Source organism: Gobio gobio (genome assembly GCF_949357685.1).
Source record: "Gobio gobio genome assembly, chromosome: 19".
NCBI lineage: Eukaryota > Metazoa > Chordata > Actinopteri > Cypriniformes > Gobionidae > Gobio > Gobio gobio.
Window position 1 is genome coordinate 38,474,835 of NC_137112.1, and position 14,353 is coordinate 38,489,187.

Genomic DNA, 14,353 nt, shown 5'->3' on the forward strand with positions numbered 1-14,353 from the left:
CTAGTGACATTTGTCAGTGGACAGTGGCATGTGTCACTAAAACTAGTGACATTTGTCAGTGGACAGTGGCATGTGTCACTAAAACTAGTGACATTTGTCAGTGGACAGTGGCATGTGTCACTAAAACTAGTGACATTTGTCAGTGGACAGTGGCATGTGTCACTAAAAACTTGTGACATTTGTCTGTGGCATGTGTCACTTAAAATGGTGACATTTGTCAGTGGACAGTGGCATGTGTCACTAAAACTAGTGACATTTGTCAGTGGACAGTGGCATGTGTCACTAAAACTAGTGACATTTGTCAGTGGACAGTGGCATGTGTCACTAAAACTAGTGACATTTGTCAGTGGACAGTGGCATGTGTCACTAAAACTAGTGACATTTGTCAGTGGACAGTGGCATGTGTCACTAAAACTAGTGACATTTGTCAGTGGACAGTGGCATGTGTCACTAAAAACTTGTGACATTTGTCTGTGGCATGTGTCACTTAAAATGGTGACATTTGTCAGTGGACAGTGGCATGTGTCACTAAAACTAGTGACATTTGTCAGTGGACAGTGGCATGTGTCACTTAAAATGGTGACATTTGTCAGTGGACAGTGGCATGTGTCACTAAAACTAGTGACATTTGTCAGTGGACAGTGGCATGTGTCACTTAAAATTGTGACATTTGTCAGTGGACAGTGGCATGTGTCACTAAAACTTTTGACTTATGCCACTGTCCACCATGGTGTGACATTCAGGCATCTCCAGAAGGAAAGCGTTCACATTTGTAAAAATGTGTTTATTTCTTATTACATAATTCCATAAAATTAGTTGTGAAATATTAAAGCCATGAGTAGGTAGGTATGCAAAAATACACAAGTAATCAGAGACTGATATTAATATAAATAATAAGTAAATCATTTATAGAATATAAATTATATATAGGCCTACCATTATATAATTTAAATCAGATAAAGTATTTACAAATTAGCCTATTTATATATCAGACCCTGCATTGCCGTCTAACTAATTAAACAAAATGTCAAATACACCACCCGTTGATGTTCCTCAACTGTTATAAGTTATGGTGTATCTTTGCGCTGGCTAATGTGTATACTGACACCTATAGGCGAGCGTGCAGCATCATGATGCTTGCATGCACAATTTAAAGGTTTACAGTAACGTGTGCGACTGTTAATGCGGTATTTGTATTGACTTATGACGAATGGTTTATTCGTGTTTTATAGGATGTGCAGTTTGCATGATCAACAACATTCATGGCATTACATTTAACATTCAGTGGCAGATACAGAAGATTGTCACAAACCAACACGTCATATATTACGATCTTTTAAAACGTTCAATTGACATTTATTTCAAACATATCTCGAAAATAGTTTCTTTAGGTTTTTATGGCACAATTACACCAGAACAGCTGCTCAGCTCATCTGTCAGTCGCTGCTGAGTGTCACAACATACAGCGAGATTTTCCGCGACTCACTGTCACTGTCAGAGTCAGTGTTTCGCGACAATGTCAGTGACATATGCCACTCTCCACTGGCACATGCCACTGAGAACCGGAAGTGCCACCGGGTGTGTCAGTGTTTCGCGACAATGTCAGTGACACATGCCACTCTCCACTGGCACATGCCATTGAGAACCGGAAGTGCCACAGGGTGTGTCACTAAGCATAGCGACATGTGCCAATGGCCTCTGTGCGTCAGATGCCATGTCACTTAATGTTACTACTGCTACTGGTCAGATGGCAGCTGTCACTCACAGCAAATGCGTGTTCTATTTATAGAAAATGGGCTACCTGGCTATGTCGAAATTAAAAGATTTTGTTGGTGTGGAACATTTTAAATTATGAGCGTGAAAAACGGCATTTGTCTAGTGTGCGCGCGCTCCCCGCTTCACCAAAACAAATTCCTTGTGTGTGTGTGTGTGTGTGTGTGTGTGTAACAATTTTTGGCAATAAATCTCATTCGGATTGTTTTGGTAGATTGCTTTGCATGAGTAATAGTCTTGTTTGTGAATGTTTTTTTTATAGAGAAACAGAAGAAGGAGGAAATGTTATTTTATTAAAACACTAGGGCATTACAAACCAGTGTAGTAAACAGAGTGACTAATCGGGACCTTAAAGCTACTGCTTGTAAAATAGCTTCTTTATTACAGCTCTCTGACAAACTGCATGCCATGTGATCATCACACTGGTAATCCTCATAGACGGTAAAGGTTTCACTACATTAATGAGGACACCACAATTATGTCAACAGGTTTTTTGAGGGTTAGAGTTGAAAGACTCGGAAAACATGTTTTGCCTTAAATGTCAACAGGCGTGTTTCAGGGTTGGGGTTGAGGTTTAGCTAATACCATATGTCCACATATGGACTTTCGAATTGTCAAAGCCATTTCAGATGTCCTCTAAAGTCAGTTTTCCTGTCTCACTACTCACAAATGTGTCCCTGACAAATATAACCAACCTTTATGCTTTTCACAGGAGGTGGAGTGTGTGTGTGAAACAGGAAACAGAGTGTGGGGAGAGAGGAAGGCAGGAGACAGGAAGGAAAGGGTGACTGTATGAGGTGGGGGAGGAAGTGAAGGAGAATAGTGTTACTAAAGGGAAAGAGAGGAGAGGGGACCAGACGTCAGTGATTTAACTCAATAGCTGGCATAAAAATGCATATGGGAATCCTTAAAACAGTTTAACACACCTCTTGCAAAATGCATCTCCACTCCCACCAACTTATCTTTAGCCTCGCATATTTAATGCCCTGAGCATCAAGCACATCTAGGGCAGTTACATAACCAAATTAATTATGAATCAGGTCAGGACTGCAACAAAGGTGTGCTAACAGTCCTGTTTTGGAAATGAGGGACAAACAATGCTAAAAATATGCCTATTTCTACTTACTGAGAGAGTCACAGATGAGGTAAAGCATCATGCAACTGATCCAAAGACTTCTCAGTCAAGGCTATTCAAATACATTAGTGCAATTCTCTGCACTTGTGCTTGTGCATATGCACTCTACAAAAAAAAAAGGTTCTATATGGCACCAAAAATGGTTCTTCGTCGTAACCATAGAGGAACCACTTTTGGTGCTATATAGCACCATATCTTAACATGTTCTGTATATGGTAGCGGTGCTATATAGCACCTTAGTTAGCGGTGCTATATAGCACCTACGTCAAAGAACTGGTGAAGAACCGCTGAAGAACCACTCAAAATTGGTGCTATATAGCACTTAAAAAGGTTCCCCTATGATTACAAGCCAAGAACCATTTTTGGTGCCCATAGAACCTTTTTTTAGAGTGTATATTTGTAGCAGTCAAACTCTAATGGTCCCATTTTTTATTCAATAAAGAATTATATCTATATATTATTCAATTAATATAATATATATGTATATTAGTGCTGTCAAATAGATTAATTGCATCTGACATAAAAGTTTCTATAATTTTATATATATATATATATATATATATATATATATATATATATATATATATATATATATATATATATATATATATATATATATATATATATATATATATATATATATATATATATATATATATATATATATATATATATATATATATATATATATATCCGCTGTGTGCGTTTGTCTAATTTTACTATAATATCTCATGAAATATGAAGCATAATTATCCGCTGGTTAATTAATGACTACAATTTCATTATTTTTATTAATTATAATTTTATTTAATTTATTTATTGACAGTTGAGTTTTGTATAGCCACATTATTATCAATGATAATGACATATATAGTATATCTTTCTTATGCAAAAAATAATAATAAAAAAATAGGCCTAAATAAAAGGTAACTATATTATTTAAAAAGACCATTTTGATAACACTTTATTTTATAGTGTCCTTGTTACACATGGGTTGTTGACGTGACATGGCATTTTCACTGTCACACAAGATAAAAATGAATATAATTAGTATTGTCATCATTTAAAATGCAGTAAATGGTTAAACATTTCTTTGTCTTACATGGACCTGATGATATAAAAACGAAATGTTTGAGCCAAAGCTCAATATTCTCTTATTGTGTGACTGTCTCAAGCATGGTTCAATAAATTACAACTTTTTTAATTAAAAAGAAAAGCAAAAGCTCAATATTCTCTTATTGTGTGACTGTCTCAAGCATGGTTCAATAAATTACAACTTTTTTAATTAAAAAGAAAAGCATACAAATGTTAATAAATACCTCAGGCCTTTTTTTACAAGTGTCTATTTTAGTAAACGACAATAGACTACTTTTTTTTCATCAACTATATTTCTAAAAGCGTAGGAACTTGGTGGAACTCAAAGTTGGTGGTGGAACTGGTAGGGACTCACACCTCTGGTGTGACAGAAGTTGAAGGACTCCATTGAAGGTCATGTTACTGCGAAGCCCATGACGTGCACATGGTAAGATTTTACCTCAGAATTTTTCAGATATTTAACTTTTTTGGAACCACTATAAAAGTGCTCATTTCTGTTGTCCTTTGGTACGACACCCCTTCTTCATTCTTTCTGTCACACCATAGGACGCATTTCAGTAAAAATTTTCAAAAAACATTGAAAGAATTGACAAAGTTAGTGACCCATTATATTTTATCAAACATCACACTAAGACTTCACACCACATATCAATATGCATTTTTTCTTCAAAAGTGGTGTTTAAAAAAAAAAAAAACAAGCATTTTTACTGCTTATTTGTCAACTACACTCTAAAAAAAAGGCTCGTAATCATAGGGGAACCTTTTTTAGTGCTATATAGCACCAATTTTGGTGCTTCAGTAGTTCTTCAGCGGTTCTTCAGGGGTGCTATATAGCACCTTAGTCAAAGAACCGGTGAAGAACCTCTGAAGAACCGCTGAAGAACCACTGAAGCACCAAAATTGGTGCTATATAGCACTAAAAAAGGTTCCCCTATGATTACGAGCCAAGAACCATTTTTGGTGCAATATAGAACCTTTTTTTTTTAGAGTGTAGGTTACCCCGTTACACGTAGCTACCAACTATGGTAATAACGGTAATTTGTGCATAATTACAAACAATATATACATTATAATTAGAGTAGCGTCCAGTGACTTTTATTTTGAAAACTCGCGCGTGCGTACACAATCCATCTTGCCGTTGACTTCACGCAGCTCCTAAACCAGAGGGGCTAATATGTCGATGGAGGATCCTTTTTTCGTGGTTAAAGGGTAAGAAAAGTTATCTTCCTCTTCCCTGCCTTAACGGCTGTCTTCCGTCTTTGTCTAAACAACACGGGTTTGATAGTGACAGGTTAATTTAATGGTTAGTGAAGCATCTTCATCACTACCTGGAGCCACAGTTATTGTCATATTAATGTGTCTATGTTACTTAACTAATAAACTACCCTAATGAACAGAAATATTGATGTGTTTTTAGTTGCTTTTTAGGTATTTAGAAGGTTAAAGTCTACAAGTCTAAAGAAGCCATATACATAGTTGACTGGAGTGTAAACACACAAGGATTTATTATGTGGCTTGTGTTTGTGTGTTTCTGCCATTCATTTACTGTACAGATACAAACCACAAATGAATCATAGGTGTTCGTTGTATAAGACATCACCCCAACATGACAGTAACTACCACTGGCATAGTGTTTATTTAAAAGTTGTTTGCTACTGATAAACACCTTTCATTACGTTCAAGTAGAAAGGATTTGACAGTTTGCTCCTCTATCTGGCAGGGAGGTGCAGAAGGCCCTGTCCAAAGCACAGGGGCTGTTTGAGCGCTGGGAGGAGCTGCTGCAGGAAGAAACCCCCGTCAGCCGCGATGAGCTGGACTGGAGCACCAATGAACTCCGAAACTGCCTGAGGGCCATCGACTGGGACCTAGAGGACCTGCATGAAACCATCAGTATCCTGCCATAAACCAAAGCCCTATGATTCCTTCAAATATCAGAATGACGATAGATACCTTAGTAGACACAATGTTAGACAAATACTGTGTGCCTTGATGCCTTCATACCTTGTTATAATCCTTGACAGTATCAGGTATTGTGGAGGCAAACCCTGGAAAGTTCCGTTTAGAGGAACATGAACTTCAGGAGAGGCGGAACTTTGTGGAGCGAACACGGAGTTCTGTGCAGGTATCAATCACTCTCCTATTCATATATATATATAATTATATGGTGTAGACTTAGTTTTTTCATATACATGAGTGTGTATCTATATGTAGCTGATGAAGGAGCAGCTCTCTAGTCCCTCAGCTGTGGCCCAAGCAGAGAAGAAAAACAGACAGGTGAGTGATTCTCTCTTTTCAACTAAAATGACTCTGAATGGATTCATATGGTCATGTTTGCTAGTGACAACAACACAGTGTCTGTGTCTGACAGGCTCTGCTGGGGGCCACAGCAAAGGATCGTTACGCCGGTCTGGAGCCTCATCTGGTGTCTGCAAACTCCAAATACATTCAGGAACAACAGGAACAGCAGCAGGTAAAAGACAGGGGGTCAAAACATCTCCCTTTTTCATTCTTTTCTTATCCAGCATTATTTGAAAGTATTCCAAAGAGCATATTATTAGCTTCACAGGAAACAAGGAAATGTGACCTTTAAGTGCCAAGTAGTTCAGATACTTAAAGGAATAGTTCACCCAAAAATGATCATTATCCCATATTTTACTCACCCTCAAGCCATTCTGAGCTGAACACAATCAGAGTTTTATTTAAAAAAAAAAAAAATCCTGGCTCTTCCCAGCTTTGTAATAGCATTGAATAGTTAAAAAAGTTTTTGAAGCTCCAGAAAGTGCATCCATCCATCATAAAAAAGAATCCATATGACACCAGTGTGTTAATAAATGCCTTCTGAATTGAAGTGGGGGGGGGGGGGGAATCCATATTTAAAACTTTATAAACTATAATCACTGACTTCTGGAAATGCCTGTATGTGCGCTCACGAGAGAGTTACGTGTTCTTGCGGGAGGCGTCTATTCTCACCTAAGCTATCAGTTCCATCACTTTTTCTTGTGTACCAGCACTTCAGGCCATTAATGAATTGTATACATGCACATTAAGGGCTTTATAAGCCATATGAACTGAACGGATCAGTTATCTGCGTAATATGACTGAAGCCCAGTTGTTTAAAGGGTACCTAACACACACAGTTTCTGCCTATCTCATGTTAATCTTGAGTAGTATTGCATCCTTCATATCTCCGAAGGGTCTTTAGTTTTATCATATTTTTAAAAGACAAATACATTGTACCGATTCTTTTGTGGAGTCGTGCAGTGGGCGGAGCTGACGAGTCACGCGCACACTCACATAATACATCATGGCATTATCCCTGGATATCTTTCGATTCACGATACGTTTGTGTTGTTCACATTATATGCCCTTACGCGCCAATTGCCAACAAAACAGAGACATTTAATGCAGTTTCACACACCGCCTGCGGTTTCAGCTCATGACCGGGGACAAACAAACACACTTGCAGAACTCTGTTGCTGCTCCGGAAAATCAAACTGCATCCATTATTCCCTCACAACCAGAAACGCACTTCTTTAGTGGCATTGTTGATTTCGTGGTCTAAAAACAAAATGGCAGCGCTGCCAACGGCTTCCACAACCCGAATGAAGCTCGTTGACGGGCACGCTCTTGCTCTCGCTCTGGTTGATGTGTGCACGCGCTCATCCGGGAGAAATGCCCATACAAGGAAATCTGCCACTTATGACGTCATAGAGACAGAGCGTATTTAGGCCACGCCCACACGGGGACAATCCAACGCCATTGACTTTGCATTGCGTGAGGCTGCCTCCTTGTCATTAATGACTTCTAACAAAAAACAGAACAATGTCTAAAAGCTGATATGTGACAAGGTGTACAGCAAACAAGCTAAAAAAACAAAGCAATACGTTTTATAAGCTGTCGACCCAAAAAAGAGCGTTTAAGGAGACAAAAGTGGATTCAGGCAATAAGACGTGACGCTTCAGCAGGAAGAATGGGTACATTTTGGGATCCTGACACTCAATATGCCTATGTGTGCAGTAAACATTTTGTCACTGGTAAGTCAAATATCCAAATGTCAGTTTTGTATATTATATTTCCTGTCGCTGGTTATGTTCCCCTCCAGTGGACGTAGTTCTCAGTGTAATATAGCATGTCGCGCTCTGTCTCAATTGCCTGTATCCAATTATTTGTCCTTAAACGCTGTTTTTTGGTCAACAGCTTATAAAAACTGGTTTTTGGTTCTCGGTTGTTTAGCTTGTTTGCTGTACACCTTGTCACATATCAGCTTTTATACATTGTTCTGTTTTTTGTTATAAGTCTAAAAAATGGTATAGTCAAACAATTACAAGAAGTATGTTACTTTTTCATAAGGCCAGATACAAGTTAGAATCAAGGGCTTTTAAAGTCTGGACCTTCTTGAATTATTGACTAATCAATTGGTGACAATTCCAAAAGATAACAGGAAAAAAATGTTCAGTATTTAAACATTTTAAGTAAAGTTAGTTTGACTTCCTATGGCAGTTTGTAAATAAGTGATTCTTAACTAAGCTGTTACTTCATTGCAATTATCATCAGTCAATTCTGCATGTATGGATGATACCACAAAAGGCCATTTTGCAAAAATATATAAACAAACAAACACAACCTCACGAGTGAGCATTCCCCGGAAACCCGTTAAATTCAAACCAAACTACGCACTTGCACCAGATGGAGAATAATTTTTGGGTGGGCTATTCCTTTAAAGTTGGCATGAAACGAAAGTTGTGATAGTCTTTTCTTCTCTTTTATGACATATATCACAGTGAAACGGCTTCTCAGACAAGATAAAATGTAGGGTGTGATTTTTGTCAATCAGGAATTGATTGGATTGTTTTGTTTTGCTATTGGTTGATATCATGTGAGTGACGGGTTGCCCCGCCCTCACAACAGTAAACATGTCATCAGAGGGAAACGATTATGAGGGCACATAAATAAAAAATTATAATTTTGAAAACAAGAATTGTCAATTTTGATTTCATGGTGATTTTAATACTACAATTTGAAAGTAGCACAAAATCGTAAATATTTCTTCTTCATCCGTTTTACGTCATAACTTTCCCAATTTGTCTTTCTGTGCAGCTGATCATGCAGGACCAGGATGAGCACTTGGAGCTGGTCACAGGCAGTATCCGTGTGCTGAAGGACATGTCCAGCAGGATAGGAGACGAGCTGGATGAACAGGCCGTGTAGGATATTGTTGAATAAACAGAAACACGAACATGTGTATTCTATTAATAGTCAATGTCTATTTGTTTTTTTGCCATGTGTGCTTTTTGTCCTAGTATGCTCGGTGAGTTTAGTGAGGAGATGGACCAGACCGGTTCTAGAATGGACTCCGTGTTGAAGAAAATGGAGAAGGTTTCACACATGACCAGCAGTGAGTGCTTTTACTCCTTATTGTGTGTTTCCTCTAATGGTTTTCTCACGTTTTAAATAATTCAGTGCAAATGTTAATGTTTGTAATTTCAGATGTTATTATATTTATACACTATCATTCAAAAGTTGGGGTATTTGTAAAATGTTTTTGAAAGACGTTATGCTCACAATGGCTGCATTTATTTGTTCAAAAATACAGTAAAATACAGGAATTTTGTGAAATATTTTTACAATTAAAAATAACAATAGTCTTCAGTGTCACATGATCCTTCAGAAATCATTCTAATATGCTGATTTGGTGCTCAGGGAACATTTCTTCTTAATATCAATGTTGAAAATAGTTTTGTAAATTGTGTTAAAAAGCAGCATTTATTTAAAGCTACACTGTGTAACTTTTTTAGTTTATTCTTAGCTAAAAACACTTAGTTCTTTCAAAAATATATGTGCTCATTAATGTATATTTACTTCTTTCAAGTAATAAAGTATTCTCGTAAGTTTATAATATGCCATTGAAAATACATACGGGTAATGGGTTCGAATGCCGGTCGCCATGTTGCCCCTCCATCTTGAAAGTTCATCAGCCAAAGAGGGACATACCCGTAAATTCAAGCTTCGCCTTTCGCGTTTTAACACTCAATGGCACCGTGTCGAATGTGGACGAGGTCGAACTGGAAGCCATGTTAATCTTGGACTAAATCAGCCACCGTAGGAGTTAAAACGAAATCGGAATTGAGAGGCATAGAAACTATTATTCACTGGATGGTCATATACCCTTCCACCACTAGATGGGGGAAATATCACACAGTGTAGCTTTAAAATAGATTTTTTTTGTAACAGCTCAAAAGTGTTTACTGTCACTCATAGGTTGAGTTTCACTTTTGCGCTGGGGGGGGGGGGGGGCACCTTGGGGTATAATTTATATTATTATTAATAATAATAATAATAAATGGTCTAATTGTAGTAGGCTAATGTTGTAATCAGTTTAAACTATTTGCAAATAATAATTTATTTTAAAATGTGTACAAATTCACTCTTATTCGTATGTCTGTAGAAACTGCAAAAAAAAAATGTCCTCGTCGTCGTCATATTCATTTATGAATCAAGTTGTCTTGCATCTACTTACATTTGTCCACAAACTCTTGTTGCGTAGTGACAGTATGATAGTAAGCCACGCCTTCTTTGATCTGATTGGCCATCTCGATAATTTTGACATTGACGAGCACTGTTAAACCACTGAGCAGCCTAAATAAAAAATTAATCCGCCTAAAAATGTAACTTTACACAATTTTTGTCATCCTAAAAACAATCAACTTTACTCATTCTACACTAAAACGATAAAATAAGTGAAATAAAATGTATTATATTATTAAAAAAATAAATAAATTCATAGTTCAGACCAAATCATTGGCCCTTCGACCCCCCCCCCCCCCCCCCCCCATGCCCAAAAATTAGCCTATGCTGTCACTTTTGACCAATTTATTGTCTTTGCTGAATAAAACTAATTTTAAAAAAAATAACTGACCCCAAACTTTTAAACGCATATAATAGCATTTAATTATAATAATAGCATATAATTATAATTGTAGCATAATTTTTATGAATGAATTTCTCAACTCACACAAACCACAAACAGGTTCTCATTCATTGTTTACTCAAACGCTATCTTGCTCAATTTTGCAAGGCTTAAGAAGCGAGTGTGAGATTTTGACTTGGATCATATGTTCTGTGTGTCGCAGGTCGGAGACAGTGGTGTGCTATCGGCGTTCTTGTAATCATACTGGTCGTGGTGCTCATTTTGTTCTTCGCCATTTAAACCAGACTCTTCAGTTTGGCCCTCCATCATGCCAAAAGCTTACAGAGGAAGACGGAATTTTGCCATGATTCTTCCAGCTCGGCTCACATGATCCTTTGTGAGAAAGAGATCCCAGTTATTTTTGTATAGTCCTTTCTCGTCTTTTTGCCTTCATCTAATCCATATGTCTTCTGGCTATCAGCATTTCACTCTCTCCCGCTGCTTTTGGATTGGACTTGTTGTCGACTGGAAGGTCTATTCCGGAATTTCACTGGTGCTGAGATGGAAGTTAACAGTTATTATATTTCTTATTTCTGATGTTTTATTGTGGTACAGAGTGTAAGTGGGGATGAGGAATTTGATATTGCCTTATTATATTTTTATATGTTTGATTCTTACAGCAGTACAGTACATTCTAAATGCCAGAGAAAGAGGTTGACCATAAATATTTTCACCAATTATGTAACAATTGAAATGTTGTTGTTATTGGTTGATTCAGATTTCTTTAAACAAGCACAGCGAGTAATGCAGGCTCATAGCGCCCTCTAGATCTGTAATATGTGCTTTGGAAATTGTGAGAGAAGAAATGTAGGGCTATTTAAATGATGTTTTAAAGCAAAGTCACAGCTTTAAAATCAGGTTAACATTGGCTTTATGGATCAATCTAATGCTTTATTGCATTATTTGAGCGAGCTTATGAAAAATTGCTTATTTTGCCTGCACGTTTCATTAATCTTCTTGGATGTGCTTCTTTTCCCATATTTTAAAATATGATTAGGTAATTCTTCTAAGTATTTGAGTTTTCCCATATTTTAAAAATCATTTTATGTATTGCTTTTGAGATTACTGTACATTGGATTGAAGTTTCATATTGCTGTGGAGATGTGTATAGAATCATTTGGACATATAGACATTCTTAGTCTAAGCCTTCGCTGCATGCCACAGTGATATTCCATAGCCATTACTCCAATAATAATAATAATACAGTATATATTTGACATTTTACTATTTTTCAAAGGAAAATGCTATTAACTGCTCTTTTAATTGCGGTGAGATGCATGTTCTGGATGTCAGCTCTATTAACTGACAACATCCCCTAAAGAGCTGATCGGACCCCGCGGTTAGGATCATTACTTGATATTTCTATTCCTGAGCTTGAGCTCAGATCTAATCTTGTGCCCATCTGTGGGTGTGCTAATGAACATTTTGTACTCACATCTTCTGTGCCAATGAGTTGTTTCCAGTGTGCCCTCTGATCTGAGACACTACGTGCCTGTGCGTGAATGTATTATGTTCAATATAAATGATTTCCTCTCTGAATATGACACATTTCAGTATTGTCTTGTCTCTTGTAATACGCTTAAGTACATAAACCCTTAACTGAAAAGTCAGATCCAACTTCAGGCGTAAGACCTTTTGACAATTCTAAGCCTTAAAAATGTGTAGTACTCATTGTTATTAAAAACGTGGAACACAGAACTAAAACTTAATACCTCTTACATGCCCTTGAGGGAGATTTGGTACGCATTTGATTCTTTTATTTGCAAAGTAATGTCTTTCAGTGCTGCCTACATACAAATAATTGCATTTCAAAAGTCTAATGCCCTTGTCACTTGTTTTTGTAAGTATTTGTATTGTATACAAATTTTGCCTTTATTTTGGCATCTTTATCCAAATGGTTCCTGAATAAAAGTATATGACTTTGACATGCCCTTTCATTTTTCAGGTCATTTTCAAATGACATGCATCACATTATGGAATAACTTTATAGCAGGAAAATATACCATGGATATGTAATTTACTTTCACAATAAAGATACGTATCATACAATATAAAAGCCAATGGACCCTTTTCACGGACTTTGACGTGTTTGACACTTTTATCAACGTTGCAGTTCTAGTAAAGTTATTTTCATTTAAAAAATATTACATTTTAAAATAACTTATTTTTTTATACATTAAAATGAATGAAACTAATGAATACACATTTACAACACTATACTTTGTGTTGTATTACCATGGGAGTAAATTTCCCTTGGGTGAAAAAAACGAATGAATGCAGCTAGCAGTATTTCTAATACACCGATCAGGCATAACATTATGAATAACACTGATTTACTCTTCATCGCGGCACCTGTTAGTAGGTGGGATATATTAGGCAGCAAGTGAACATTTTGTCCTTAAAGTTGATGTGTTAGAAGCAGGAAAAATGGACAAGCGTACGGATTTGAGCGAGTTTGACAAGGGCCAAATTGTGATGGCTAGACGACTGGGTCAGAGCATCTCCAAAACTGCATCTCTTGTGCGGTGTTCCCAGTCTGCAGTGGTCAGTATCTATCAAAAGTGCTCCAAGGAAGGAACAGTGGTGAACCGGCGACAGGGTCATGGTCGGCCAAGGCTCATTGATCCACATGGGGAGCGATCACACAGACAAGCTACTGTAGCTCAAATTGATCAAAAAGGTTAATGCTGATTCTGATAGAAAGGTGTCAGAATACACAGTCCATCGCAATTTTTGTCCTGCCGGGAAACTTTGGGTCCTGCCATCCATGTGGATGTTACTTTGACACGTACCACCTACATAAGCATTGTCCATGTACACCCTTTCATGGAAACGGTATTCGCTGGTGTCTGTGGCCTCTTTCAGCAGGATAATGAGCCCTGCCACAAAGCAGAAATGGTTCAGGAATGGTTTGTGGAGCACAACAACGAGTTTGAGGTGTTGACTTGGCCTCCAAATTCCCCAGATCTCAATCCAGTCGAGTATCTGTGGGATGTGCTGAACAAACAAGTCCAATCCATGGAAGCCCCACCTCGCAAATTACAGGACTTAAAGGATCTACTGCTAACATCTTGGTGCCAGATACCACAGCACACCTTCAGGGGTCTAGTGGAGACCATGCCTCGACGGGTCAGGGCTGTTTTGGCAGCAAAAGGGGGACCAACAAAATATTAGGAAGGTTGTCAATGTTATGCCTGATCTGTGTATTTCTCTCATCTGACTGCAGTAATCTGCCTTAAATGCAGATTTTTTTAAAAATGAAAAAAAAAAGGGATTTTTTTTCCCACTTTTGGAACGTTGTGGAAATGTTTTTGTCACCCATTAACCGCTATTAAAGTTTACCATTCTATTGTTGACCCGACAACGATGTACTAAAAGCATCA

General features: G+C 37.5%; 1 protein-coding gene across 1 annotated transcript; it reads left to right on the forward strand.

Moving 5' to 3' along the window:
- Positions 1-5,111: 5,111 nt before the first annotated feature.
- Positions 5,112-12,895, forward strand: stx10 (syntaxin 10). Its single transcript, XM_079844698.1, has 8 exons — positions 5,112-5,212; positions 5,724-5,893; positions 6,031-6,125; positions 6,215-6,277; positions 6,372-6,473; positions 9,101-9,207; positions 9,304-9,398; positions 11,134-12,895. The coding sequence occupies exons 1-8, from the start codon at positions 5,178-5,180 to the stop codon at positions 11,208-11,210; spliced, it is 744 nt and encodes a 247-aa protein (XP_079700824.1). The 5' UTR covers positions 5,112-5,177; the 3' UTR covers positions 11,211-12,895.
- Positions 12,896-14,353: the final 1,458 nt, after the last annotated feature.